The 27,273-nt window shown below is 44.2% G+C and overlaps 1 protein-coding gene across 2 annotated transcripts; it reads right to left on the bottom strand.

The window, feature by feature from the left end:
* Positions 1–8,304: 8,304 nt before the first annotated feature.
* LOC139393300 (E3 ubiquitin-protein ligase Siah1-like) lies at positions 8,305–25,729 on the bottom strand. Of its 2 annotated transcripts, none has more exons than XM_071141969.1 (3): positions 25,569–25,729; positions 14,515–14,571; positions 8,305–10,308 (listed from the first exon to the last, which is right to left on the bottom strand). In XM_071141969.1, exons 2-3 carry the CDS (start codon positions 14,522–14,524, stop codon positions 9,458–9,460), a joined length of 861 nt encoding a protein of 286 aa, XP_070998070.1. In that variant the 5' UTR covers positions 14,525–14,571; positions 25,569–25,729; the 3' UTR covers positions 8,305–9,457. The 2 variants fall into 2 exon arrangements, with proteins under 2 accessions (XP_070998070.1, XP_070997970.1); XM_071141869.1 differs by lacking the exon at positions 25,569–25,729 and adding an exon at positions 16,892–17,957.
* Between the last annotated feature and the right edge of the window lie 1,544 nt (positions 25,730–27,273).

The raw sequence follows: 27,273 nt of genomic DNA, 5'->3' as shown, positions 1-27,273 counted from the left end.
TGTGGCGGAGGTAATATTGTCTACCTTCACCACCTGGGGTCGGGAAGTCAGGAAGTCCGGGATCCAGTTGCAGAGGGAGGTGTTCAAACCCAGGATCCCAAGTTTTGTGACGAGCTTGGAGGGGACTTGTGTTGAACACTGAGCTGTAATCAATGAACAGCATTCTCACATAGTTACTGTATTTCTCTTATCTAGGTGGGAGAGGGCAGTGTGGAGTGCAATTTAGATTTAGTCTATGGATCTGTTGGGGCAGTATGCAAATTGGAGTGGGTCGAGGGTGTCTGGGATGATGGAATTGATGTGTGCCATAACCAGCCTCTCGAAGCATTTCATGATTACAGATGTGAGTGCAACAGGGTGGTAGTCATTGTAGCAAGTAGCCTTGGAGTTCTTGGGAACTAGAATGATGGTTGTCAGCTTGAGACGTGGGCATTACAGACTGGGACAAGGAGAGGTTGAATGTGAATGTGAATTTTCCCGACAGCTGTTCTGCGCATGCTCTGAAAACACGCCCTGGAATTCCGTCCGGCCCTGCGGCCTTACAAGTGTTGAACTGATTGAAAACCTTACGTCGGCTTCGGAGAGTGAGATCACTCGGTCAGCGAGGGCCCTAGTGTATGGCTTGGTGTTGTTTTTGTTGAAGTGTTCATAAAATGAATTGCGTTCGTAGAGGCATCTTTTGGCAGATCCCGGCTGGGTCTTCCTTTATAATCCGTAATGGGCTATAGCCCCTGCCACGTGTCGGGCATTGAAGCCTGTGTAATAGGATTCCACCTTGTTCCTATATTGTTATTTTGTTTGTTTGATGGCTCTGCGGAGGTCACAGCAGCACTTCTTGTACTTATTAGTTTTCTGAGCCATAGCCTCTGGGTTGGCTGTGCAACAAACTCGGTGTTAATCCAGGGCTTTTTATTGCGGAAACAGCAAACCTTCACTCTGGGGACAGCATTGGCGATGCATTTCCTAATGAAGCCGGTGACGTAAGTGGTTAGCTCGTCAATGCTATTGGCGTAGTCCCGGAACATATTCCAGTAAGCTCATACCCACTGAAAAGGAGGACCATTTCTCAACAGAGCGCGTCACGGGTACTTCCTGTTTGAGCTTTTGCTTGTAAATAGGAAGCAGGAGTATAGAGTCATGATCTGATTTGTCAAAGGTGGGGACGATGGAGGGCCTTGTATGCTTGCTTGTGGGACTGAATGGACTAGGTCTGTTGAGGGGAACACTGTGCTCCTTATCCACATGATATTGGTAGTCAGGGCACTTCGTCAGTGGGCAGTGATCGTCATGTGCATAATAAGAGGTCTAGGGAGGCTGGCTCGTGACCGTGCCGGGTTGTGTACCGTGTAAAAGAACAAACCGTGTGTGCAGAAATGCTCACCCAGTCATTTTAAATCCTCCTCCAACCTCCCCAATGAACTCTCAAGTGGTAGTGCTAATATTCATTCATTTCTATAATTTTCTCTGCAGCTTTCTAAGTTCTCGTCCTCTCTCACCTCTGTAATATGTGTGTGTCTTTCAGAGGGGGAGCCCAACTCGAGCAATCGGTTCTGCCACCTCTGGTCTCTTGGCCCTCCCACTCCTATACTCGTGCTCAGTCAATTTGGTTGGGGATCATTGATGGACAGAGAGAGCTACACAACCTACGCCACTTAAAATGTGGAGTAGGTTGTGTAGATCTGTAGGGAACTAAAATGAAATCCCTTTTTGGGACAGCAAAATATGAAAAAGGTTCACAGAGGTGTAGACTTTCTATAGGCACTGTAGATGTAAAGAAAAGCCTCGTCATACAGAATTAAAGCCTGCACCCATAACATGGTTCCTCTTGCCAGAACAAGAGCCAACTATAAACATGCACTTATAACCCTACTAGTTTTCAGACTTAAAGGGTGCAACTTAAAAAAAGTACTCTGATTGTTGTGCTGCTCTGCTCACGTTGTTGACTATAGGCTTACAGCAGTGTAGCTGTTCGAGAGAAAGTACACATGCACATTTATGTTAGTAACATAAGCATTCCATTCATACCCATGGGATTTGGGGGGTGTAGGGGGGAGAGGGGATCAGGGTTAGGGGCTCTTGAGCTCGCACAGGGTACTGGAATGTGTCTGTGTTATGTGTAAAGCAGGGAGAGGAGGGTGGTTATCTGGAGGGGAGGCAGACAGGGGTTGTTGACCACAGTATTCTTCTGTTCTAGTCCTCACCGAGTAGGATACTGAAGCAGGGCGTAATATTGTTAAAAAAAAATAAAACATACAACCGTTCAAAAGTTTCAGGTCACTTAAAAGTCCTTGTTTTTTAAAGAAAAGCAAATTTTTTTTGTACATTAAAATAACATCAAATTGATCAGAAATACAGTGTAGACCTTGTTAATGTTGTAAATGACTATTGTAGCTGGAAAAGGCTGATTTATAATGGCATATCTACATAGGCGTACAGAGGCCCATTATCAGCAACCATCACTCCCGTGTTCCAAAGTCATGTTGTGTTAACTAATCCAAGTTCATCATTTTAAAAAGGCTAATTGATCATTTGAAAACCCTTTTGCAATTATGTTAGCACATCTGAAAACTATTGGGCTGATTAAAGAAGCAATAAAATTGTCCTTCTTTAGACTAGTTGAATATCTGGAGCATCAGCATTTGTGGGTTCGATTAGACTCAAAATGGCCAGAAACAAGTCAGTCTATTCTTGTTCTGAGAAATGAAGGCTATTCCATGCGAGAAATTGCCAAGAAACTGAAGATCTTCTACAACGCTGGTTACTACTCCATTCACCAAACAGCCACTAACTGGCTCTAACCAGAATAGAAAGAGTGGGAAGCCCCGGTGCACAACTGAGCAAGAGGACAAGTACATTAGCGTGTCTAGTTTGAGAAACAGACGCCTCACAAGTCCTCAACTGGCAGCTTCATTAAATAGTACCCGCAAAACACCCGTCTTAAAGTCAACAGTGAAGAGGCGACCCCGGGATGCTGGCCTTCTAGGCAGAGTTGCGAAGATAAAGCCATCTCTTTCCTGTGTTCTTTTGCCCATCTTAATATTCTCTTTTTATTGGCCAGTCTGAGATATGGCTTTTTCTTTGCAACTCTGCCTAAAGGCCAGCATCCCGGGGTCGCCTCTTCACTGTTGACGTTGAGACTTGTTTTGTGTGGGTACTATTTAGTGACGAGAACCATGTAGCTGTGATGACAAGTTCCTACACGATTTCCTGATTTCACAGACGAACCATGGGAAATCATGGGAAATATTTTTTGTTTACCCACTGATAAAACATAGGCTTTCATCAAATTGAGTTTCATGATTTGTATTTATTTTTCTTTTGGGGTGGATTATCCCTTTAAGCATTTCTTCTTAACATTTCCCTTCCCTAAGTTCATGAGTTTCAACTTTCTCACACAAACAACCGAGGACAGATATTTAAGAACTTGTTGAGATGTAGTGCCCTAACTTGAATCACCGGTTGGTTGCCTTTCCTTTATTTTGTGGAGGATTTGGATTGGATCTGATATTCAACATTTATGACCTGACTGGTCTGAACTTGGTGAAATTTCAAAAGGAGTTCAGACCCAGAGTTGAGGCCATCAATCACTGAGCTCTACTGTCTGTCTGCTGCACAGGTTGTTCTGGGAACTGGCTGAATAATCCAGAGGGGGGGGATTTTAGCGGTACTAGCCAGTGATAAAGTTCCTCCAGAGGAACCATATGTTACTCTGGCGTAGAAGTTCTGGCCATGTACATTTAAGGGCAACCCTAATTTTTGGTTTAAGATCATAACAAGACAGTTGACCTTGAACATGCTGTTCATGTACCTCAGATCTAATATGGTGACGGAATTAATGAGGTTTACAAAGGCTTCTTGATGGGCATCAGCATCAGAGGACTGCTCAACATCCAGAGAAATACTGCTGGTACACTATATATACACACAAAAGGTATGTGGACACCCCTTCAAATTAGTGGATTTGGCTATTTCAGCCACACCCGTTGCTGACAGGTGTATAAAACCGAGCACACGGCCATGCAATCACCATAGACAAACATTGGCAGTAGAATGGCCTTTTTGAAGAGCTCAGTGACTTTCAACATGGCACCATCATAGGATGCCATCTTTCCAACAAGTCCATTCAACATTTTTGCCTTGCTAGAGCTGCCCCGATCAACTGTAATTGCGGTTATTGTGAAGTGGAAACTTCTAGGAGCAACAACGGCTCAGCCGAAGTGGTAGGCCAAACAAACTCACAGAACGGGACCACTGAGTGCTGATGTGCGTAGCATGTAAAAAATAGTCTGTCCTCGGTTGCAACACTCACTGCAGAGTTCCAAATGTCAGCACAAGAACTGTTCGTTGGCAGCTTCATGAACTGGGTTGCCATGGTCAAGCAGCCGCACACAAGCCTAAGATCACCATGCGCAATGCTAACAGTCGGCTGAAGTGGTGTCAAGTTCGCCATTGGACTCTGGAGCAGTGGAAACGCATTCTCTGGAGTGATGAATCACACTTCAACATCTGGCAGTCCGACAAACGAATCTGGGTTTGGCGGATGCCAGGAGAACGCTACCTGCCCCAATACAAGGTAAAAACGCTACCTGCCCCGAGCTGACAAGGTAAAAGTCTGTCATTCTGCCCCTGAACAAGGCAGTTAACCCTCTGGTCCTAGGCCGTCATTGTAAATAATGTGTTCTTAACGGACTTTCCCAGTTAAATAAAAAATAAAATGCATAGTGCCGACTGTAAAGTTTGGTGGATGAATAATGGTCTGGGGCTGTCTTTCGTGGTTCGGGCTAGGCCCCTTAGTTCCAGTGAAAGGAAATCTTAATGCTACAGCATACAATTACATTCTAGACGATCCCGTGCGTCCAACTTCCTGGCAACAGTTTGGGGGAGGCCATTTCCTGTTTCAGTATGACAATGGTTTGTCGAGCTCGGTGTGGATGACCTTGACTGGCCTGCACAGAGCCCTGACCTCAACCCCATCAAACACCTTTGGAGTGAATTAGAACGCCGACTGCGAGCGAGGCCTAATCGCCCATCATCAGTGCCCGACCTCACTAAATGTTCTTGTGGCTGAATGGAAGCAAGTCCCTGCAGCTATGTTCCAACATCTAGTGGAATTCCTTCCCAGAAGAATGTAGCAAAGGGGGGGGCCCAACTCCATATTAATGCCCATGATTTTGAAATGAGAAATTCGATGAGCAGGTGTCCACATACACTTCATGACCAGAAGTATCAGAATTTACTAGTGATTTAATTTACAGTGCCTTGAGGAAAAAGTATTCACACCCCTTTTGTGTTCCAGCCAGAATTTAAAATTGATGACATTTAGATGGTGTCACTGGCCTGCACACAATGTCAAAGTGGAATTGTTTTTAGAAATGTTTACAAATTAATAAAAAATGAAAAGCTGAAATGTCTTCAGATGATTTATCAATACACCCAATCACTACAAAGATACAGGCGTCCTTCCTAACTCAATTGCCGGGGAGGAAGGAATAGGCTCAGGGATTTCACCATGAGGCCAATGGTGACTTTAAAACAGTTACAGTTAGAGTTTAAAGGCTGTGATGGGAGAACTGAGGATGGATCAACATTGTAGTTACTCCACAATACTAACCAAAAAGATGGAAGCCTGTACAGCAAATCCAACATCAGACTACCACTCTTCATACAGTAATTTCAAGCATGGTGGTGGCTGCATCATGTTATGGGTATGCTTGTCATCAGCAAGGACTAGGTTCGTTTTTGGGGGGTATAAACAAAACAGAGTAGAGCTAAGCATAGGAAACATCCTAGAGGAAAACCTGGTTCAGTCTGCTTTCCAACAGACAAGTTCTCCTTTCAGCAGGACAAGAACTTAAAACACAAGGCCAAATATACACGAGTTTAACAAGATGACAGAATGTTCCTGAGTGGCCTCGTTACAGTGGACTTATAAACGGCTTGAAAAACTATGGCTGTCTAGCAATGATTGATAAACAACTTGAGAGCTTGAATAATAGTACAATATTTTAACAATCTAGGTGTGCAATGCTTAGACTTACCCAGAAAAACTCACAGCTGTGATCGCTGCCAAAGGTGATTCTAACATGTATTGACTCAGGGGTGTGAACACTTATGAAATACAGAAATCTAATTTACATTTAATAAAATTGGCTACAAATTCAAAAAATATTTTTCACTGTCAATATGGGGCATTGTGTGTAGATTGTTGAGATAACTTATTTTTATATCCATTTGAATTCAGGCTGTAACACAAATGTGGTATAAAATGGATGAGTGTGATTGTACAATAGCTAATATAGTGTATACTGTTAAGATGCAGTACTGTGTCATACCCTAAGACAAACTCACCTCATTTAGCCATTTTCCTGTCTCAGCCTCCAGTATCTATGCTGCAATAGTGTGTGTTGGGGGGCTAGGGTCAGTCTGTTATATTTGGTGTAATCCTGTCTTATCCGGTGTCCTGTGTGAATTTAAGTATACTTTAATTCTCGCTCCCTCTCCCGGAGGACCTGAGCCCTGGGACCATGCCTCAGGACTACCTGGCCTGATGACTCCTTGCTGTCCCCAATCCACCTGGTCACGCTTCTGCTCCAGTTTCAACTGTTGTCTGTGGCTATGGAACCCTGACCTGTTGACTGGACATGCTACCTTGTCCTGGACATGTTATTTTGCGACCCTCTCCCTCTACAGCAACTGCTGTCCCGAACTCTGAACGCTCGGCTATGAAAAGCCAACTGACATTTACTCTGGAGGTGCTTACCGGTTGCATTCTCTTTTACACCCTCTACAACCATTGTGATTATTTGACCCTGCTGGTCATCTATGAACATCTTGGCCATGTACTGTTATAATCTCAACCCTGGCCCAGCCAGAAGAGGACTGGCCACCCCTCAGACCCTGGTTCCTCTCCAGCCTTTCTAGGGAGTTTTTCCTAGCCATCGTGCTTCTACATCTGCATTGCTTGCCGTTTGGGGTTTTAGGCTTGGTTTCTGTACAGCATTTTGACATCGGCTGACGTAAAAAGGGCTTTAGAAATACATTTGATTGATTAATTATGCAACTGTTACACAACTAGATAATGACCTGAAACATGATTGGTCACTAACTGCAGAAAATAAGGAATTTCAATTAAAATACGTACTCTGTTGAATGTGGTTGAGAATCAGCAGAAAACTATGCAGCTGCCTCAGTAACAGCAGGGAGGGTGTGGATCATCATTCTGACCACCACCCACTTAGTTCTACGACGATGAGCCAAAACAAGCGCCACCACAGCCTGCCTGCTACCTCCAACATCTACATGCCTTCCACTAGGCCCAACAGGAGATACTACCAAAATATATGACTAGAAACAAAACTGCAGACAATAGTAGCCTACTGTTAATATTAACACAATTGTAAATTTCAGGGATTGGGGTGAAGGAAATTGTGATTAGTGCATCTGGAACAGGTTGTGTTTAAGCTGTGCTCAGATGTAGTAGTCAGCTAGCCCGAGGCTGATTCTACAGACAGATGTGCCATTTAAATCTGAGCAAGGATTAAATAATCCACCCTGAAAGTCTGCATAACAGACCAAACTTCCTCAGGGCAGGGAAAATAAGGCCTCATCTATGACCTCATCACAAGGAAACTACCCTGTGCTGTAAATCACCACGGGAACCACTACTCTGCACCTCACACTAGAATAGCAGATACCAGTTAGTGATCAAAATCCCATGACTGCTTTGCTCCACCACTTATGGACACATCTAATTGCAGATTTGATTGAATGAGGCCTGGGAAGGAAACAGGAGCACTTTCCCCTAAACAGTATGAGCAGTACACATGACTGAACATGGCTGTTACTTTAAGGGCCACTACTGGGGGAGATAATGCATGACGGAAGTGGCGTGAAGACAAAACAGCAGCAGGGTCAGAGAAAGAGTGGTCTGTGTTCCCCAGTGGAGTGTAGCTGGCTGGGTGCCAAAGTCCCCAGGGCGTCCTGGGGGCCTCTGGTAATTATGGTCCTACAGAGCTAACCCTTCATTCACTAGGCCAGAACACAGACGCCCCAGCCTCCACGGGGCTGGATAGGACTGGGAAACACATGCACACACACAATGTACCATAATCAACAATGCACCCCACAGCACACACACAAACCTTTGTGATCAGCAGTGCACTCATGCATGTCTATATGATTAAAGCCATCTGATGAGTATAAAGTGCTTAACTAGAATGATAATTCCGTGGTTTGAGTAAATCCCTGCCAATAAATAATGCTGTTATTTCCCTATAGCAAATCACAGGGATGGAGAAATTGCACAAGGTATGAAAAAGAGATTTATTTAATGACAAAATAAAACAAGACAATTAAGAGATGGGGCCCAGCAACAGTACTATGTATCCACAGAGATGTTTGGCATTGCTACGCCCACTCACAAACAGAATTTAGACAAAGACGGACAAACGACGAGCGAAAACTAACTTACAAAATAAAATACATTGAAGTTTTCGAAAGAACGACACAATTGATCTACAAACACTGAAAGCTTAGCCACAAGGGTACAGCCTTTTTCATTCATTAAAAGTCATTACAAAAATGATAACAATCTCCATTTAATAATAACGATATTATAACTGTAGAAACTGTCCTCATTCCTGGGGTGTATTCATTACATCTTGCAACGGAAAAACATTTACCGTTTAAGAACCAAACCGAACGAAACTGAGGGACCTACCTGAATTTGTCCAATAGAAACTCTTGTTTTAGTTGTAAAACGCTTTGCAACAGACAAAACGTTTTGCAACAGAATTGGAGTAACAAATACACCCCATGTCAGATATTCATTGGTTTAGGCTGAAACCGTTGGACTCCAGAGAGACCAAACTAGCTTTTCAGCCAATGTCCGTGCACACAGTACTAGGACCTTCTCATCCAAGGAGGGCAAAAAAGGACAACATAATTAAAAATCAAAAACATTAATAGTTCATTTCACTTCGACTCAACTGAAATGCAATATATAAAAAATAAAAACATTTGCCATTGTTTTTGATGCCCCACCCTCCCTCAAATTGAGTCCACCCACTCCGTCTCTCACTATCTGTAACACTTCTGCCAGCTTCACTCTGCAAAGATGGACCACAAAACTGAGCTCCCACCTGTTGAAGTGTTCACTCCATAGGTGTGCTCTGGGTTGAAGGGCATTGGTGGATTATCCTCAGAAAAACTTACCTTTAATTATTGAATGAATATTGTATTGAAGCCTAAAATGTAATCCCAGGGATAGAGTTCCATTGTTTGCATCAAGCTCTTACCAATCTGTGAAAGTTCTAAACCACAATTTACAATGGCAACAGGTTCCTTGGGACAACACTTACACCCTGCTGCTCTCCAAACCCAGGTTTCCTGTAGTGTGGAGTGTGTGTATGTGTGTCTGTATGCGTGTGTGTGTTAGTGGCTGTCCACCTGACAGTCCTCAGCACATGGATATGGTGACATTGATGCCCAGGTTCCCGTTCTCAGCGAACAGCTGCGCGATGGAGGTGTCAAACACCAGGCAGTCGCTGTTCATAATGGCCGTGGCAATGCCCTCGTGGATGGAACGGGGCGTGGCCTCCCAGGTGAGCCGTCGCCGGTGCCCGTTGAGCTCCAGGCGGTAGGCAAAGTTCTCTGCCTGCTTCCGCGTGCCGATTAGCTGCACAATGGCAAAGAACTGCTGGTGGCCATCGTATTTCTCCTGCTTCTCCAGGACCAGCATGAAGTGGAAACCAAAGCAGGACTGCATCATGACCCAGTCCACTGCTCCAGGCAGGTTAATGTCTGTAGCCAGGAACACGATGTCCTCGCCCTGCAGCGTGGTGATGGATTTGTGCTGGTGCATGAGGTGGGGCATTACCGCGTCCAACGAGCCCTGCCACTTACAGGAGGCCCCTGGGCAAGGGCAGGAGTACGGCCGGAACTCACACAGCTCCTCGTGCTCCGCCTTGTCTGTGTGGGGCAGCGTTACCTCGCAGCCCGACGACGCATACTTGCAGGGGAACAGCACAGAGTTGGCCACCTTCTCCATGGCCAGGTTCCGGATGGAGCCCAGCGGGCCCCGACAGGTGGGGCAGCAGGTGAGCTTGGGACGGCAGTTGCTGCAGACCAGGTGGCCGCTCTGGCACTGCAGGATGGGGGGCAGCACATAGTCGAAGCAGACAGGGCACTCAAACAGGCTGGCCAGGTCGCTGTTAGAGGCTGTAGTGCCGGACAGGGTGGGGATGCGCTGGGAGGGGGCGCACTTGGAGGTTCCTGTTGGCAGCGCTGTGGCGGTCTGGCGACTCATTTCTGTCGAGAAACACAGGGGTTAGAGAGACACACTGGGCGAATAACTGAACTAGACATTTGGTGAGAACACTAAAATAGGTGATAGTAGTGGGGGAATGTGAAGACAAATGTCAAGCCTCTCATGGAGACTGTTACCAGGTCACGTAGGCAATATGGTATAAAAACAGAGAAGGGCACATAAAGTACATAAGGCATATAGATCACGGACTATGATCAATGAATACCAGACTAACAAAGTCATGGAGATCGCTGTAACGGAGAGGCAGACGGAGACATGCTCTAGATTTCATCTTCTCCATGCCGAGACCCCTGCAATGTAAATTAACATAGAGCTAGGCCTCAGGGCCTCTAAGGAGATGTATTCACTGATAGTAATGTTCCTCTCCCAGCACAGCTGCAGTACAGTGGGCCTGGTTGGGGCCTCAGGGCAGGCAGCCCTCTACACTGATGAGTATCTCCCCTCCCTCTCTCTGGGGGTCAGCCTGGAGGCTCTGTGATACACCTATCTGTCCATTTGCTCTGATAAAGTCTGACCAGCGCAGGGCAAGCAGACAGCTTGGAGGAGCTATTATGGGTTTGGGAGAGCGACACAGATTTTAAAGGTAAAAAAATTAAGGTTCCAGGTGGCAAAGTGGACTGGGATGGCTGTGAGAGCAGAGCAGAGGGCTAGTTTGCTTCCTGTCAGCTGTTCCCATGGCAACAGGCTGTGGTTGAGGGCTTTGTGGATGGGACGGCCCACCGATGGGAACAGGAGGGAGGGATGGATTTTCCCTGGGCCGCCTGGCAGGAGCTGGGTGTGACCCACCCCTGGCCCTGCTGCTACTGCTGTTTCTTTATATAACCCAAAGCCGTAGCACATTGTACAGCTCAGAGACTGGGAGGCGGGCAGGAAGACAGCTATGATGGGGGCACTGTGGTCCAGCCAAAATGGAGGTAGTTCACTGAAACTGTAGGAAGCACAGAAAGGGAGAGTGGAGGAGAGGAAGAGAGGGGCAGACTGGGCAGCAGGGCTGTGCTTGTAGGTGTCATTGAGCCTGCCTGTAAACACATCTGCTCTGATAAAGCTCTAGCTATTTATAGGCCTCCTAGCGAGCAGCTCTGGACACACAAGCAACAACTGTGGACTAAATTAGCACAGAACAACAAGGCCAAGACTAGCAGACCTAAAAATAAATTTACAAAATAACGAGCTTGACGTATAGGAGCTAAGAACACATCTTGTTCAGATGGCAGAGTTGCACTTGGTGGCTATAGTCTGGTCCTTGCTATCTGGGATTGTTGTCACATCCCTGCCCCATTAAGTTGATCTTTAAAATGGTTACGGTAAGGGTTTGGGCAGGGCTCTACAGTTTCTCTCACCTATGTGCCTAAATATTTTTACTTAGGAGCACCAATGCACCCCAAAAAAAAGATAAATGATAATTGTTGCAATGATTACATCACTGTACCGCAGCCCCAGTGCCATGGAGAATACACTGAGCGCGGATTCAAGACCGTCATGCATGCACCATTACTACAAAGAAAACAGCTTGTTACATGAAATATTTTTCATTGTGCTCCTTGTAAAAAAAGAAAAGGTCAGCATAAAGCCCTGGGTTAGAGTTAGGGTTAATAAAGGGAATACTGGACACAGAGACATACAAAAGGCCTCATTGCCAAAATCCTGAAGTATCCCTTTAAGGCTAGGGACATCCCAAGGATCCCTGATAGCTCTAACCCTGGGCGGTTAGTGTCTGTATGAGGTACAATATATATGCTGGCGTGAGCGAGCCCCTTAGCAGGAAGTCTGCAGTGACAGCAACAGAGTGTTTGTGTTGCTTCTGCAGCCTGCATGTGGGCAGTGGTGTGCTCCAATGCAGCAGGGAGGGAGATGCAGACAGCTCTTTCGTTTTGTTTGTCAACTGGAGGCATTGGTACCAGCAACCTACTCTACACCCTCATCCCAGTCTGTATCCCCTCATCCCAGTCTGTATCCCTGCTGGATGCAGGCAGCCATGGGACTGGTGCAATAATGAGTATAATCAACACTGCTCTGAGAGTATGCTCATTGGTGTGCCTGCAGTCAGGATCATAGAAGGAACAGGCGACATGAGTGTTTCTCCTACTGAAGAGAAGAAGTTTATGATTTTGAACCAGGGTGTACAGGCCAGAGTGAGGGAGCAGGTGAGCGGAGGTTACTGTAGAGATCAAATCAAAGCAGTTTCATCATAAATAGTGGAAATTAACCTCCCAATAAACACCCAAAACAGCCAGGTCTTGTGCCATAACAGTGCTTGACTTGAGCAGGAGTTCACCTGAGCCGAATACCAGCACCTCAAAATATTCTACAAGCTCAAGCAGTAAAACCTTTGCGCAAAAGTATTGTGGAGCTCCTGTACCAAAATATAAAAACAGTACCAGAACGTATTTCAGTCCATGTCAAGTACTGCATCACAATCGTACAGTCAATAACACAATAGAAAAATCTATGTACAGTGTGTGCAAATGTAGAAAACTAGGGAGGTAAAGGCAATAAATAGGCCATAGAGGAAAAATTATTGCAATTTAGAATGGAGTGATAGATGTGCAGATGATGATGTGCAAGTAGAGAAACTGGGGTGCAAAAGAGCAAGAGGATAAATAACAATATGGGGATGAGATAGTTGGGTGTGCTATTTACAGATTTACTGTACCTGTACACAGCCATCGGTAAGCAGCTCTGACAGCTGATGCTTAAATTTAGAGGGGGAGATATGAGTCTCCAGCGATTTTTACAATTCATTCCAGTCAGTGGCAGCAGAGAACTGGAAGGAAAGGCTGACAAAGTAAGTGTTGGCTTTGGGGATGACCAGTGAAATATACCTGCTGGAGCGCGTGCTATGGGTGGGTGTTGCTATAGTGGCCAGTGAGCTGCGATAAGGCGGGGCTTTACCTAGCAAAGACTTAGATGACTTGGAGCCAGTGGGTTTGGCGACAAATATGTAGTGAGGGCCAGCCGACGAGAGCATACAGGTCGCAGTGGTGGGTAGTATACGGGGCTTTGTCTACAAAATGGATGGCACTGTGATAGACTGCATCCAATTGCTGAGTAGAGTGTTGGAGGCCATTTTGTAAAATGACATCGGCGAAGTCAAGGATCGGTATGATAGTCAGTTTTACAAGGGTATGTTTGGCAGCACGAGTGAAGGGGGCCTTGTTTTGCGAAATAGGAAGTTGATTCTAGATTTAATTTGGATGCTTAATTTGAGTCTGGAAGGATGCCCTGAGGGTGTCTCAGGGGGAGTGGGAATTGCAAATAACACATTTTCATTTCCCACCCCACACCTGTACAGGTTATCCACTTGTACATACAGTGAAACAGAACTATATATGCACCCCCTAATTATAATTTTCTTATGGTTAAGAGGGCAGAATTACTTTTACTGGAAAGAGGTGGTATGTAAACTCAGTGGAGTAGGCTACCTCAGGCTCTGGTAGGACTGGGTGAGCAGTTAGAACTGTATGTGTCAACTGTGGTCAGTATCCTAGGATGGGCTGACTTGTGGTGCGGTACCAGTGGAAACTCGAGGCCATGTCTTCACACTGGAACACAGGCAGTTGTACAGAATCACTTCAAGAGATCTAGTGCTTCCCCCTAGGATTTTTTTTTAAGCACCGTGGAGTGCAATGAGAGGCAGGTGGTTAGAGCGTTGGACTAGTTAACTGTAAGGTTGCAAGATTGAATCCCCGAGCTGACAAGGTAAAAATCTGTTGTTCTGCCCCTGAACAAGGCAGTTAACCCACCGTTCCTAGGCCGCCATTGAAAATAAGAATGTGTTCTTAACTGACTTGCCTGGTTAAATAAAGATTAAATAAAAGGTGTAAAAAAAAAGAAAAAGAAGATATCGGCCAAACCGATTTCCGATTGTTATGAAAACTTGAAATCGGCCACAATTAAATCGGCCATTATCGGCCACACGAGAAGGAGTAGCTCAAAATGTGCCTCCACGTGGAGAGGAGTTGATTACTAAACCAGCTCAAGGTGGTAGCTCACTGGGCCTTCATTAGATGACCTGTACATTGTGGACCCCAGGAAGAGTAGCTGCTGCTTCGCAACACCTAATGGGGATCCCAATAAAACACCTGTTTTACCAACCAAGTCACTTTCCCTGCGTTAACCCAAAAACACAGCTCTCTCATACAGATCTCATGCACACGGACACACACAAGAAAGAAAATGTTGCTTGCCTTCGTCCATAAGATTCCCAAATAAGGCTTTCTTCTTCTCTTGAAATGTGGGGACCTCTGAAAGGGGAGAGAGAAAATAGAGGTTAACTAGTGGAGTAAAAACAAGACAAGAAATAGAGTCAAACGGAGCTGAGGTCTCCATAGAAACACACCAATCAGCATCACTGAAGTCTCAGTTCTGTGAAGGCCCATAAGCCCACCTTCTGTTCTCTGCTGGGCAACCACTCAGGGCTGGTCATGGTCAACAGTTCTAGCTATAGTATACACTGAAGGTGGACATGTGTTGGGGACTGGGACCTGCTCAAACTTCAGCCAATACAAATGCAGTGTTAACCAGTGAGCTGTGGAAAGAAAACGTCATGGCTATGGCAGTTCTCTCTGAGACAAGTGCTAATACTGAGCTCTCTTGGCCCATCAAAGATTCTGCTGAAAAACCACAGCTTCCATCATGCAATGGGTTAACACTAATGCAAAGTATATTACATGAAGCATCGATTTCCCCCTTCAGTCTTTCCCTTAGAACTACCTTTAAATATTTAAGAATGTTCCATCGAAAATTCAGAGGCACTTACGTTTTTACACTGTCCACTAGCATTTAGGCCTGCTATCACATTACAACAACTTGGGCTAGACCTTGCTAAATATCCTCGCTACCTGACACGAACATAGAAATTACTTTACAAAATCAGTCAACTGATTGACAAGGATGCAAACTGGTAAATGCCCACTAAGTGACAAACCAAATGTGCATGGAAACACGTGAAAAACCAGTGTAAAGCGCAATTTAAAAAAATATTTTCTGGAGAACAAGTACACAATACACATTTGATTAAAATCGCAATACTCCTAATTTTCTAAACCACAATAACGAGAGAAAAGTGTCCTAGTAATGGGAGTTGGGTTCTTTGGTCTGGGTTGAAGGTTGATCATGAAATGTCTTACATAGCGCACTACGTAGATTATTTGCCAAATTCCACAAGTCCACAACCATGCTTAAACCACACAGGGCATAGTTGCCCTTTAAAATCAATTGCACACCAGCAAGATACCATTGTATTAAGATAAAGGTGTTTGTGGCGGTTCTTGTAACAGTGTTTAATGTGATTGGAGAGTTTGCAAATCAAATGCTCAACCGATTGATACAAATCATGATAAAGCTGACATGCTACTTTGCAGTAAACATTTAATTGGGAAAGCCTTTAGAAATGACTGTTTAGGCATGCTAACTGGCTACACAACAGATAGGCGGACAGAAATCAGGAGGTACTTCAGAAAGATTCAGGAATGAATCATGAATTGAGCAATGAGTGCAATAACTACTTTTCTAATAAGTTCAAGTTAAAGTTAAATGTGCTCAGTCCAGAGCCTCAGCCACTGATTGATATGAGACAACCTCCCCCCATTCACATGGATGCCGGAAAGCGACAAGTTCGCATCCCTGGATCGAGGTCCTGATTGTGGTCTTCTGTAGCTCAGTTGGCAGACTTGGTAGAGAATGGTGCTTGCAACGGCAGGACAGTAGGTTCGATTCCCATGTGTCAAATGTTTGCATGCATGACTGTAATCTGCTTTGGGTAAAAGAGTCTGTCAAATGGCATATATTATTATTGACCCAAATCTCTGCACCGAACTCATGTCAGATTTGTAGTTTTAACATCTGGCTACCCCGGTCTAACCCATTTGTTGAATCATGTTTTTGTGTAAAACCATGAATTCTCATCACTAGCCCGTTAAAATATGACTTATTGAAGATGACAGCCGGTAAGGAGCACCAGAAACTAGCAGATGCAGGCTAAACCCAAAACAAAACACTATCATGTGCATCAGCAGCCTCCTCCATGTAGGCAGGCATCTGGCTTTGAGTTAGTGTGGACTAGAAGAGTCGGGCGAGTCTCCTCCTGCCCTGCCTTCTTACTGTAAACTCCTGCTGCTGTTTACTACCAAACACACACTGTCTGCCTGTGCTCTGTGCCCTCCACACACACAACCACTTTAAAACAGTCCAATAAAGTGACGTAACAGCCAACGTCTGAACACAGAGGGAGACAGAATGAGAGAGTTGGCAACTATGAGTGTTGAAAAAACAAAACCATTTCTTCTCAACACAAACATGCCATTATTTGTTCTCCACTCATGTCGTCTCTCTCACGATCCTGCACACACACAATCAATTAGAATCTGCAGTACCTTGCAGAAAACAAAGCCAAATGTCGGGACAGAAGTGAACACCTGTAGGTATTTATGACGCCACAGTTGCACCCCAGGTATAGGAGGAGCATGGGAAAGGGCAAGCATTCCATTCCAACAGACATTTTTTCCCACTGAAAATTAGCAGTGGGGCATATATGAGCCACAGAGTGCAAATAGGACTTCTTACCTTTGGGGTTGTTGGCTGTTCTAGTGGCTATGCATGTGAAGAGCTTGAGCACCCCCTTCCATGAGTTCACAGGCTGCACATTAGCTCTGCCCGACATAGGGAGAGAGTGAGGGAACTCTTCATTGCGGTTTTTCCATAGAAACAAAACAGCCCATAACAGAGGGCCGCTCCTTTCCGGTCCCCCCCCCCACCTCCTTTGGGTCTCTGCCTAAACCCCCATATGAAAACACAGATGTACTACTTCTATCAGAGCCTGAGAGTCCATGGACAGACACCTTGGAGGGATGGAAGCCTCATACAGAGCCAGAGAGAGAACACACAGAAATACACTGATCCAGGCTCTTCTTTCACCACCACAGCAGAGAGAGCAGGAGGCTAGAATCCAAAAAAATCCTCTTTAAAGTGCAGCCCAGGAAAAGGCCAAGAAAGGGTGGAGGACCCGAGGGTGGGGGCGAACAGAGACCAAAAAACACGTTGCTGTAATTCAGGAATGTTACACAAGTATATCCAGCTCCCAGAGCCTAGCAGGCAGCTTGGGCAGCAGTCAGCTTTGGCAGCAGGCAGGCAGCCCAACCAGGGAGAGAGGGAAAGAAAGGGAGAACATTGAAGAGGAAGCTAAGGAAACACTGGCCGTCTTTTTCTCCTTCTGAAAGCTTAGTTGAGCCCTGGTGTAAGTACCCTCCCTGCATCCTCTGGTTGATCCAGATCCAGTCAAGAAGGCAGCTGCTCCAGGCAGAGAGAGGGAACTCCCAGGCAGGCAGCTGGGTGAAAGAGATCGACAGTCCTGGCTGAGCACCACAGAGCAGTCCCTCTAGAGGGATCTACACAGTCTATGCAACGGATCCGACAGAGGGTCGCTGCTGCTCCCTGTAGGCTAAGGAGACCAACAGACTGGAGAGAGTATGCTCACATTCTCCCTCACTGACTCTCCTGAGGTGTGGGGCCCCTTCTCCTGGGCTCAGCCCTTCTCAGATTACAGTCTGCCTGCTCTGGCAGCTCCACCTCCAGCATGGCTGACACCTTCCTTCCTGCCTCTCTGCTCCCTTCCTTCCTCTGACCATGTGGACTAGACAAAAGAGACTGGAGAGGGTAAGAGTCTGAAAACACAACTACTGTTAAATACACTCTGACCTCCGACCCCATAGCAGCTTCACAGTAGAGTGAACACCCCAAAACACAAAAAAGTCAGACTATACATGAAATGCAAATCACGTTCAGAGTGGATACCAAAAACACTCCATACATACCCTCTTAACAGACACTCCACCATAACTTACATTTCCACTACTTGTGTACTCTAAATGGTAACTGCTGTATCCAATCAAATCCAAAATAGACTTCCCATGAGGCATGGCCTATCTGTGAGAGCAAAGTGAAAGTAAATCATCAAATAAAATAAAAATAATAAGTCAGCACCATGGCCAAAGTTTTAGCAGCCCACAAAGTCCAGGTAAAAAACAAATATCTCTAGTCACTATTTGACAGGCTTATGGCTGTATTTGTTTATTATCAGGCCTTTTGTCTCTCAATTTTTCAGACCATCCAACTTATACCATGTCACAAAATATTTTTCTGCAACAGATATGATGGCATGACCTTACAGAATGCTAGAACAGCAACGATCTATTCTATACAGACCTCATTACCAACCTAACGATACTAATAAACTGACAATAGACTAGACAGAAGATCCATTCACTGCCCTTTCCTCTCCTCCCCGATTAACATTTGAAGGCTATTACACAGACAGAGGTATTCCAACTAAAAGCAGCTGGATATTCTTTGGCATCCTGCAACAGACTGGTGAACAAAAGGTTACTCAGGCAGGCACCAGACAGAGCATATAAACAGTAGCAGCAGCATGCAAAAGGGTAGCTCTTATGGTTGCTCTTAAGTATAATGTCTTAAAGCCACAGCTACAGTAATTTGGATATAGCCTACATCTTGATTTGGTAAGAACATGACTAAAAAACCTTTGTCAAGCGTATTGTTAGAGGAGGGCAGGGGGGAATGAATTCCCATGAATGACAAGTGTCAACATTTACATCAAATCTAGACAGACACCTGCAAAGGGACAGAATGCATAGAACTCAACCAGCAGGATGCAAAACAGGTTCCCCGGGGGAAATGTACCATCAGTCTACCACAATGAACACAACTCTGCAACAATAAATAAAGACAGACGTAACACTTTGGCTGATAAAGGAATAGGAGTAAAGTCTGATCAGAAGACAGAGGGGCCTACTTTCACTCTTAAATTAATCAATGGAAACACCTTCCATGAAGGATAAACAGTTGCAGTGACAACCCATTCCTCCACCTCATAAAACAAGCACATGCAATCATCCTACCTTCCCAAAGAAAGACCAACTCTCCTCAAAATGGAAATAAAACAAATTAAACGGGTATACTACAAAGCAGGATCAATGAGTTAGCCTGCTAACTTTGACAAACCAACCATAATGAAAGAAAATAAATGTTAGTTAAGTTAAACGTAGATGTATTTTTGGTTTTTGAGTCAATTGGATCATGCCCATTTCAAGAATACCTCAAATGCCGACCATATTATCTCCCAAAATAATTATCTTCGGTTATCTTTTTATGGCTGGGGGGGGGGGGGGGGCAGTATTGAGTAGCTTGGATGAATAAGTTGCCCAAAGTAAACGGCCTGCTCCTCAGACTCAGTTGCTAATATATGCATATTATTATTATTAGTATTAGATAGAAAATACTCTAAAGTTTCTAAAACTGTTTGAATGATGTCTGAGTATAACAGAACTCATATGGTAGGCAAAATCCTGAGGAGAAATCAAAACAGGAAGTGAGAAATCTGAGCTTTGTATGTATTCACCAGAGTCCCCAATGAAATACCCTTGAAATATTCCTGATGTTGCACTGCCTAGGGGTTCCACTAGATGTCAACCATCAATAGAAATTTAAATGAAACTTCTACGGTGTTGTGGGAGTGAATGAGAGCAGAATGTATCAGGTGTCTGGCAGTCAGCCATTTTCTGATCAGGTGCATTCCTCATGGTATTCACTTGCATTCCATTGCTCTTGAAGACACAAAGGAATACTCCGGTTGGAACTTTATTGAAGCTATACGTTAAAAACATCCTAATGATTGATTCTGTACTTAGTTTGAAATGTTTCTTCGACCTGTAATATAACTTTTTAAAGTTTTTGTCCGATATAATGCTGACCAGAATGAGCAATTGGATATGTATACCAAACACGCTAACAAAAGAAGGTATTTGGACATAAATAACATATCATTGAACAAAACAAACATTTATTGTGGACCTGGGATTCCTTTCTGATGTAGATCAAAGGTAATGGAATATTTATCATGTAATTTCTTGTTTATGTTGACGCCATCGTTGCGGCTATTGTGACTTTTACTTCTGAGCGCCGTCTCAGATTATTGCATGGGTTTCTTTTTCAGTAAAGTTTTTTTGAAATCTGACACAGCGGTTGCATTAAGGAGAGGTATATCTATAATTCCATGTGTATAACTTGTATTATCATGTACATTTATGATGAGTATTTCTGTTGAATGATGTGGCTATGCAAAATCACTGGATGTTTTTGGAACTAGTGAAAGTAACGCACCAATGTAAACTCATTTTGATAAATATGAACTTCATCAAACAAAACATACATGTATTGTGTAACATGAAGTCATATGAGTGTCATCTGATGAAGATGATCAAAGGTTAGTGATTAATTTTCTCTCCATTTGTGGTTTTTGTGACTCTAGCGGGAAAATATTTTGCTGAAAAAATTGCTGTTTTTCTATGGCTATGTGGTGACCTAACATAATCATGTGGTGCTTTTGCTGTAAAGCATATTTGAAATCGGACACTGTGGTGGGATTAACAACAAGATTAGCTTTAAAATGGTATGAGATACATGTATGTTTGAGGAATTTTAATTATGAGATTTGATGTTTTGAAATAGGCGTTCACTGGCTGTTGTCATATCGCTCCCGTTAACGGGATTGCAGCCATAAGAAGATAACGTCACAGCCGTGTATACCCCCCCTCAAGCCGATACCACGACTGCCCTCAAGGAACTTCACTGGACAATGCAAACTGGAAACCATATATCCTGAGGCTGTATTTATTGTAGCTGGGGATTTTAAAGCAAATTTGAGGAAAAGACTACCTAAATTCTATCAGCATATCGACTGTAGCACTCGTGCTGGAAAAACAGCCATTGTTATTCCAACTTCTGGGATACATACAAGGCCCTCCCCTGCCCTCCTTTCAGCAAATCTGATCACGACTCCATTTTGCTCCTCCCTTCCTATAGGCAGAAACTCAAAACAGGAAGTACCCGTGCTAAGGATTATTCAAATCTGGTCTGACCAGTCAGAATCAACGCCTCAAGATTGATCACGCGGACTGGGATATGTTCCGGGTAGCTTCAGAGAATAATATTGATGTATATACACACACTGACACAGTTACGGAGTTTATCAAGAAGTGTATAGGAGATGTTGTACCCACTGTGACTATTAAAACCTAGCCTAACCAGAAACCGTGGATAGATGGCAGCATTCGCACAAAACTGAAAGCACGAACCACCACATTTAACCAAGGCAGGGTGACTGGGAATATGGCAGAATAAAAACAGTAGTCATTCCCTCCGCAAGGCAATCAAACAGGCAAAACGTCAGTATAGAAACAAAGTGGAGTCGCAATTCAACGGCTCAGACACAAGACATTTGTGGCAGGGTCTACAGACAATCACGGACTACAAAAGGAAAACCAGCCACGTCGCGGACACAGACGTCTTGTGGGTTCTCCTTCTCTGTGGCCGACTTGTGTAAGACATTTAAAAGTGTTAACCCTCGCAAGGCTGCCAGCCCAGATGGCATCCCTAGCCGCGTCCTGAGAGCACACGCAGACCAGCTGGCGTGTTTACAGACATGTTCAATCTCTCCCTATCCCAGTCTGCTGTCCCCACATGTACCCAAGAATGCAAAGGTAACTGAACTAAATTACTATCACCCCGTAGCACTCACTTCTGTCATCATGAAGTGCTTTGAGAGACTAGTCAAGGATCATATCACCTCCCCCTTACCTGCCACCCTAGACCCATTTAAATTTGCTTACCGCCCCAATAGGTCCACAGACGATGCAATCGCCATCACACTGCCCTAACCCATCGGGACAAGAGGCATACCTATGTAATAATGCTGTTCATTGACTATAGCTCAGCATTCAACACCATAGTACCCTCCAAGCTCATCATCAAGCTCAAGGCCCTGGGTCTGAACCCAGCCCTGTGTAATTGGGTTCTGGACTTCCTGGCGGGCCGCCCCCAGGTGGTGACGGTAGGTAACAACACCTCCATTTTACTGATCCGCAACACTGGGGCCCCACAAGGACGAGTGCTCAGACCCCTCCTGTACTCCCTGTTCACCCATGACTGCGTGGCCATGCACGCCTACAATTCAATCATTGAGGTTTGCAGACGACACAACAGTAGTAGGCTTGATTACCAACAATGACGAGACAGCCTACAGGGGGGTGGTGAGGGCTCTGGGAGTGTGGTGCCAGGAAAATAACTTCTCACTCAACGTCAATAAAACAAAGGAGATGATCGTGGACTTCAGGAAACAGCAGAGGGAGTATCCCCCTATCCACATCAACAGGAAAAGGTGGAAAGCTTCAAGTTCCTTGGCGTACATATCACTGACAAACTGAAATGGTCCACCCACACAGACAGTGTTGGGAAGACAGCTCAGGAGGTTGAAGAAATTTGTCTTGTCACCTAAAACCCTCAACGTTTTACAGATGCACAATTGAGAGCATCCTGTTGGGCTGCATCACCGCCTGGTACGGCAACTGCACCACCCACAACCGCAGGGCTCTCCAAAGGGTGGTGCGGTCTGCCAAACGCATCACTGGGGGCAAACTATCGGCCCTCCAGGACACCTACAGCACCCGATGTCACAGAAAGGCCAAAAAGATCATTCACCCCACTATCATCCAGCAGGCGAGGTCAGTACAGGTGCATCAAAGCTGGAACTGAGAGACTGAAAAACAGCTTGTATCTCAAGGCCAACAGACCGTTAAACAGCCATCACTAGCACAGAGAGGCTGCTGCCTACATAGACTTGAAATCATTGGCCACTTCAATAAATGGAACACTAGTCACTTTGTTTGTGTTTCCATGACTTGCATTACTCATCTCATATGCATGTACTGTAATCTATACTATTCTACTGCATCTTAGCCTATGCCGCTCTGACATTGCTCGTCCATATATTTATATATTCTTAATTCCCTTCCTTAGTTTTATGTGCATTAGGTATTTGTGAAATTGCTAGATATTACTTCTTAGATATTGCTACACTGTCGGAACTAGAAGCACAAGCATTTCGCTACATCCGCAATAACATATGCTAAACACGTATGTGACCAATAAAATGTTATTTGGCCAAACAGTTTCAGGATGGAGAAATTCACAACAGATAGCATAGCCCTTGCCTAGCTCTCACATTTCAACTGCAAAAAAAGCATGCTTTGTGACACCTTTCGCAAAAATATAACAGTAGTTTTACTATATATACACACACAAATTTGCTTATAGTGAGTTTACTCCCATAAACAGAGGATTTAGTCACTTAACATCCTGGTAGACAAGAGCAGCCTGGGCAGAGCATCCAAATCGGCCTGAACAGAACAGCATTATCAGCAGTAGCTGATGTGTTGCCATGGAGAAGGTATGTCGAGGGTTAGAATCTGAAGGCAGAAACACCCATCTTCAAACATCCATATACAGCCGTGCTCCTCTGCAAAACACACACACGCCTAGTATCATGTTCAATCTATGCTGCAGGAGAGAGGGATACTGATTAAGATGGAGAGAACTGAAGAGGCAGAGAGAGCTAGTCAAGTGACTAGTCATGCTTTGTAAAGGATAAGAATGACCTCACTGCCTGAGTGTCACCAAACTGGAATTACTGCAGCTAGAGACACAGGGCTGTCACTATGTGGGGTTTGCCATGTTTGATTCACTATGCATGTGCTGTTGCCAGCAAGTCAGGCAGTGACAAAGGACAGTCTACTACATTCATGAACCAGGCAGCAATTACATTTTATTAAAACCCAGGCCAGCCCTAACACACCAATATTGGAAGTCTGATTAATTGTTTCTGTGCAACCCCACCAACAGAGCTCTGAAATGGTAGTCCTAAAAATAAGGTTATGCTTAGGCGAAGTAAATCACAAACATAAAAGACCATGGTTCTCTGTTGTAGCTGTTAATGGACCTGAGATGGATGCTGTGCAGTTATGTCCAGTCATGGCGAATCAGTAAAACAACTTGCAGAATTGTGCTAACTAATCACAACAGATACAAGAGCTAGCAGCTCAATTTTCAAATAGCTTATTAGGGAGACCATTTTCCTTGCAAGTAAGTTGACATGTATAACTCGATAAAGTAGCCTGTTACATTCTTAATTTTAGATTAAAAGCAGCAGCCATTTAAGGCGCAAACCTGCAAATTGCATTGTTTTGCGAGTGATGGCTACTAAACTAAGCTTTCCAGCAAGACGTAGGAGCGTTTCAGAAAGTATTTAAGCAGCTGCTGTTGCACCTCGTTTGTGATATCTTAAGAGTCTTAATTTGATTATTTTGACATACATTTCAATTGTAAGATAAAATATTTTTAAAGAAAATAACTATATGAAATCATGCAGAATATAGCCTAAGTATAACTGCATTAAATAATGTTGGAACTACAAAACATTGTCTTACTACTATGAGTTGAAGACTTGTCAACTGAGAAACACGGGATAAGGAATATAACATTTACAGAAATGATAATACCCCTGCCACACCTGATTGCCACTAGCTCAGCTCGTCTACAATCCGACTGGAACGCGCCCATTCATGTTAGAGTTTCTGACAATACCATCGCCAACAGACATTTAAAAACAGTCCATTAGCAAACACGTGGAAGGTTGCAAGGTATATTCAACTAACTAGCTATGGAGGCCCAGATTCTGTAAGCAAAATGCAGGGACGATGTCATCCCCATTGCAAACGCTAGTTAGCGTACAACGTAAACAAATCAATAAAGCATATTTTAATCGTTATAGTAACTAGCAGAAAAATAGATCGCAATACCTCGAAATTCTCACTTGCTGCGTAGATTAATTTAAGGTTAGCTGACAAATTCGACAAATGGCATGAGTTGACAGACAATTTTGGTATGGCATGGTCATGATGGGAGTCAGCGAACGTTAGTTGTTTAATAACGTTAGTGGCTCGAGCGCGGCCTATCCGAATGTAGCCAAAGCTTGTTTTTTTATTATTATGTTTTTGCCAAGGCTAGGTAGTAGTCAGCTAGCTAACAATAGCTAACTAGCTAGCTAACGTTAGGTCGGAGAGTTAGTTACTGTAGCGATGTACAAGGCCTACTCTGTGGTGAACGAAATATTCACATAACCAGCCACATACAGTGGCTATCTACACAGTAATGTTAGCTAGTTTACCAGCTATATTATCCGGCCAACGACGTCGAGTAATTTAGCTAACCAAGTTAGCTGAACTTGCTAGCTAAATTATTCTAACTACTTCAGCCTAGCAGTGGCGTTAGCAGTGGTGTTGTTTTTCGAGTACAACCCGGTAAAACATCCGCACTCATTTGCAGCCTTTACCTTGGTGTAAATATCCTTTTAATATTGTAGATAGCTAGCCACCGCGACGTAATCCACAAGGGATCCCGCTCCAATTGTACCGTCCTTCGCTCGTTAGCTATAGTGTTTTCCACATTCGGCTGTCCTCGAGAGACGAGACGCCTGTAGTCCTAGTACTCACCGGTCTCGGGCCCGCGCACAGTTGTTGAAATAGTTTCTCACGAGAGCGGCGCACAAGGGCATGAATGCGCTACTGGTTGAATGCGCCAATAGTTGAACAAGGCGTCATGACAAAATCTCTACAGTATCCTAACAGTAGCAGCTAATATAGTATTCTGCTCTATTTGTGGGCTTAATCTACCACATTCTGCATTCACTTGGGCTACTAAACCAGGTATTATTCTGTAATGGAAACACAGTAATTAAAAATGAAAAGTATAAATAAAATAAAAATGGCAGTAGGCCTATGATGTATGTGTAGGTCCATGTGATACACTGTGATTAACGCAATAAAGCTTTTCTTTACCATTTCCTAAAATGTATGTTATTTTTCTTGCTGTCTACTTAAAGGTTTGTGAATAATTCATAATCAAGGGACCTGTACAGTATTAATGAAACAGTGATACCTACCTTTCCCTGCCATGTGCTCCTGCTTGGATACTCTTACAAAGGATTTGTACAGGCTAAAGTGATTCTCCATTACCCGTTACATGATAGGTACTGTTTGGCGTAGCCCAAAAATGTACTATTTAGAGAATGTAGACGAGCCGAACGTTACTCTTTAAGGTCCAAGGATCTTACAGTGCATTCAGAGAGTATTGCTACACCTTGACTTATTCCAGATTTTGTTATGTTACAGCCTGAATTCATAATATATTAAATATTTTTTTTTTATCAACCATCTACACACAATACCCTTAATCACATTTTTTTTGTGTAGTCAGAAGTTTACATACTGTAACGACCCTGGGTTTATAAGCGCGGAACTCGCCGCACGAGCATGCCTTTGCAGTCGATAGCGCGATAGACATGGGTGTCAGAAGTGATCGGACCTCGCATCCACGATAGTGCGTGGGCTTGGCCGGTGAGCCCGTTCCAGTAAGACGTAGAGTCGCAAGCTAGCGCGAGGACGCGCTCTTTGAAAGGAGGGAGTAGTGTAACGACCATGGGTTTAAAAGCAAGGAACTCGATGACCATGCTTTTGCGGCACAGTCGATAGCGCTCCGGGGCTCGAAGGTCGAGAGTTCGAGACCTGCTCCCTGCTGTCTCTTTACAATACACTTAGGTTGGAGTCATTAAAACTAGTTTTTCAACCACTCACCAAATTTCTTGTTAACAAACTATAGTTGTGGCAAGTTGGTTAGGACATCTACTTTGTGCATGACACAAGTCATTTTTCCAACAATTGTTTACAGACAGATTATTTCACTTATAATTCACGGTATCACAATTCCAGTGGGTCAGAAGTTTACATACACTAAATTGACTGTGCGTTTAAACAGCTTGTAAAATTCCAGAAAATGTCATGGCTTAAGAAGCTTCTGATCGACTAATTGACATCATTTGAGTCAATTGGAGGTGTACCTGTGGATGTATTTTAAGGCCTACCTTCAAACTCAGTGCCTCTTTGCTTGACATCATGGGAAAATCAAAAGAAATCAGCCAAGACCTGAGAAAAAAATTGTAGACCTCCACAAGTCTGGTTCATCCTTGGGAGCAATTTCCA

The sequence above is a fragment of the Oncorhynchus clarkii genome, chromosome 1 (assembly GCF_045791955.1).
Source record: "Oncorhynchus clarkii lewisi isolate Uvic-CL-2024 chromosome 1, UVic_Ocla_1.0, whole genome shotgun sequence".
NCBI lineage: Eukaryota > Metazoa > Chordata > Actinopteri > Salmoniformes > Salmonidae > Oncorhynchus > Oncorhynchus clarkii.
This window is presented reverse-complemented; position numbering and strand designations above follow the sequence as displayed.

Excerpts from the sequence above, each read along its gene's own strand:
- LOC139393300 (XM_071141869.1), bottom strand. The coding sequence starts at position 16,988 with ATGTCGGGCAGAGCTAATGTGCAGCCTGTGAACTCATGGAAGGGGGTG. Across the intron at positions 14,572-16,891 it reads AACAGCCAACAACCCCAAAG|AGGTCCCCACATTTCAAGAG; the intron begins GTAAGAAGTCCT and ends CTCCCCTTTCAG. Across the intron at positions 10,309-14,514 it reads TGGGAATCTTATGGACGAAG|AAATGAGTCGCCAGACCGCC; the intron begins GCAAGCAACATT and ends GTTTCTCGACAG.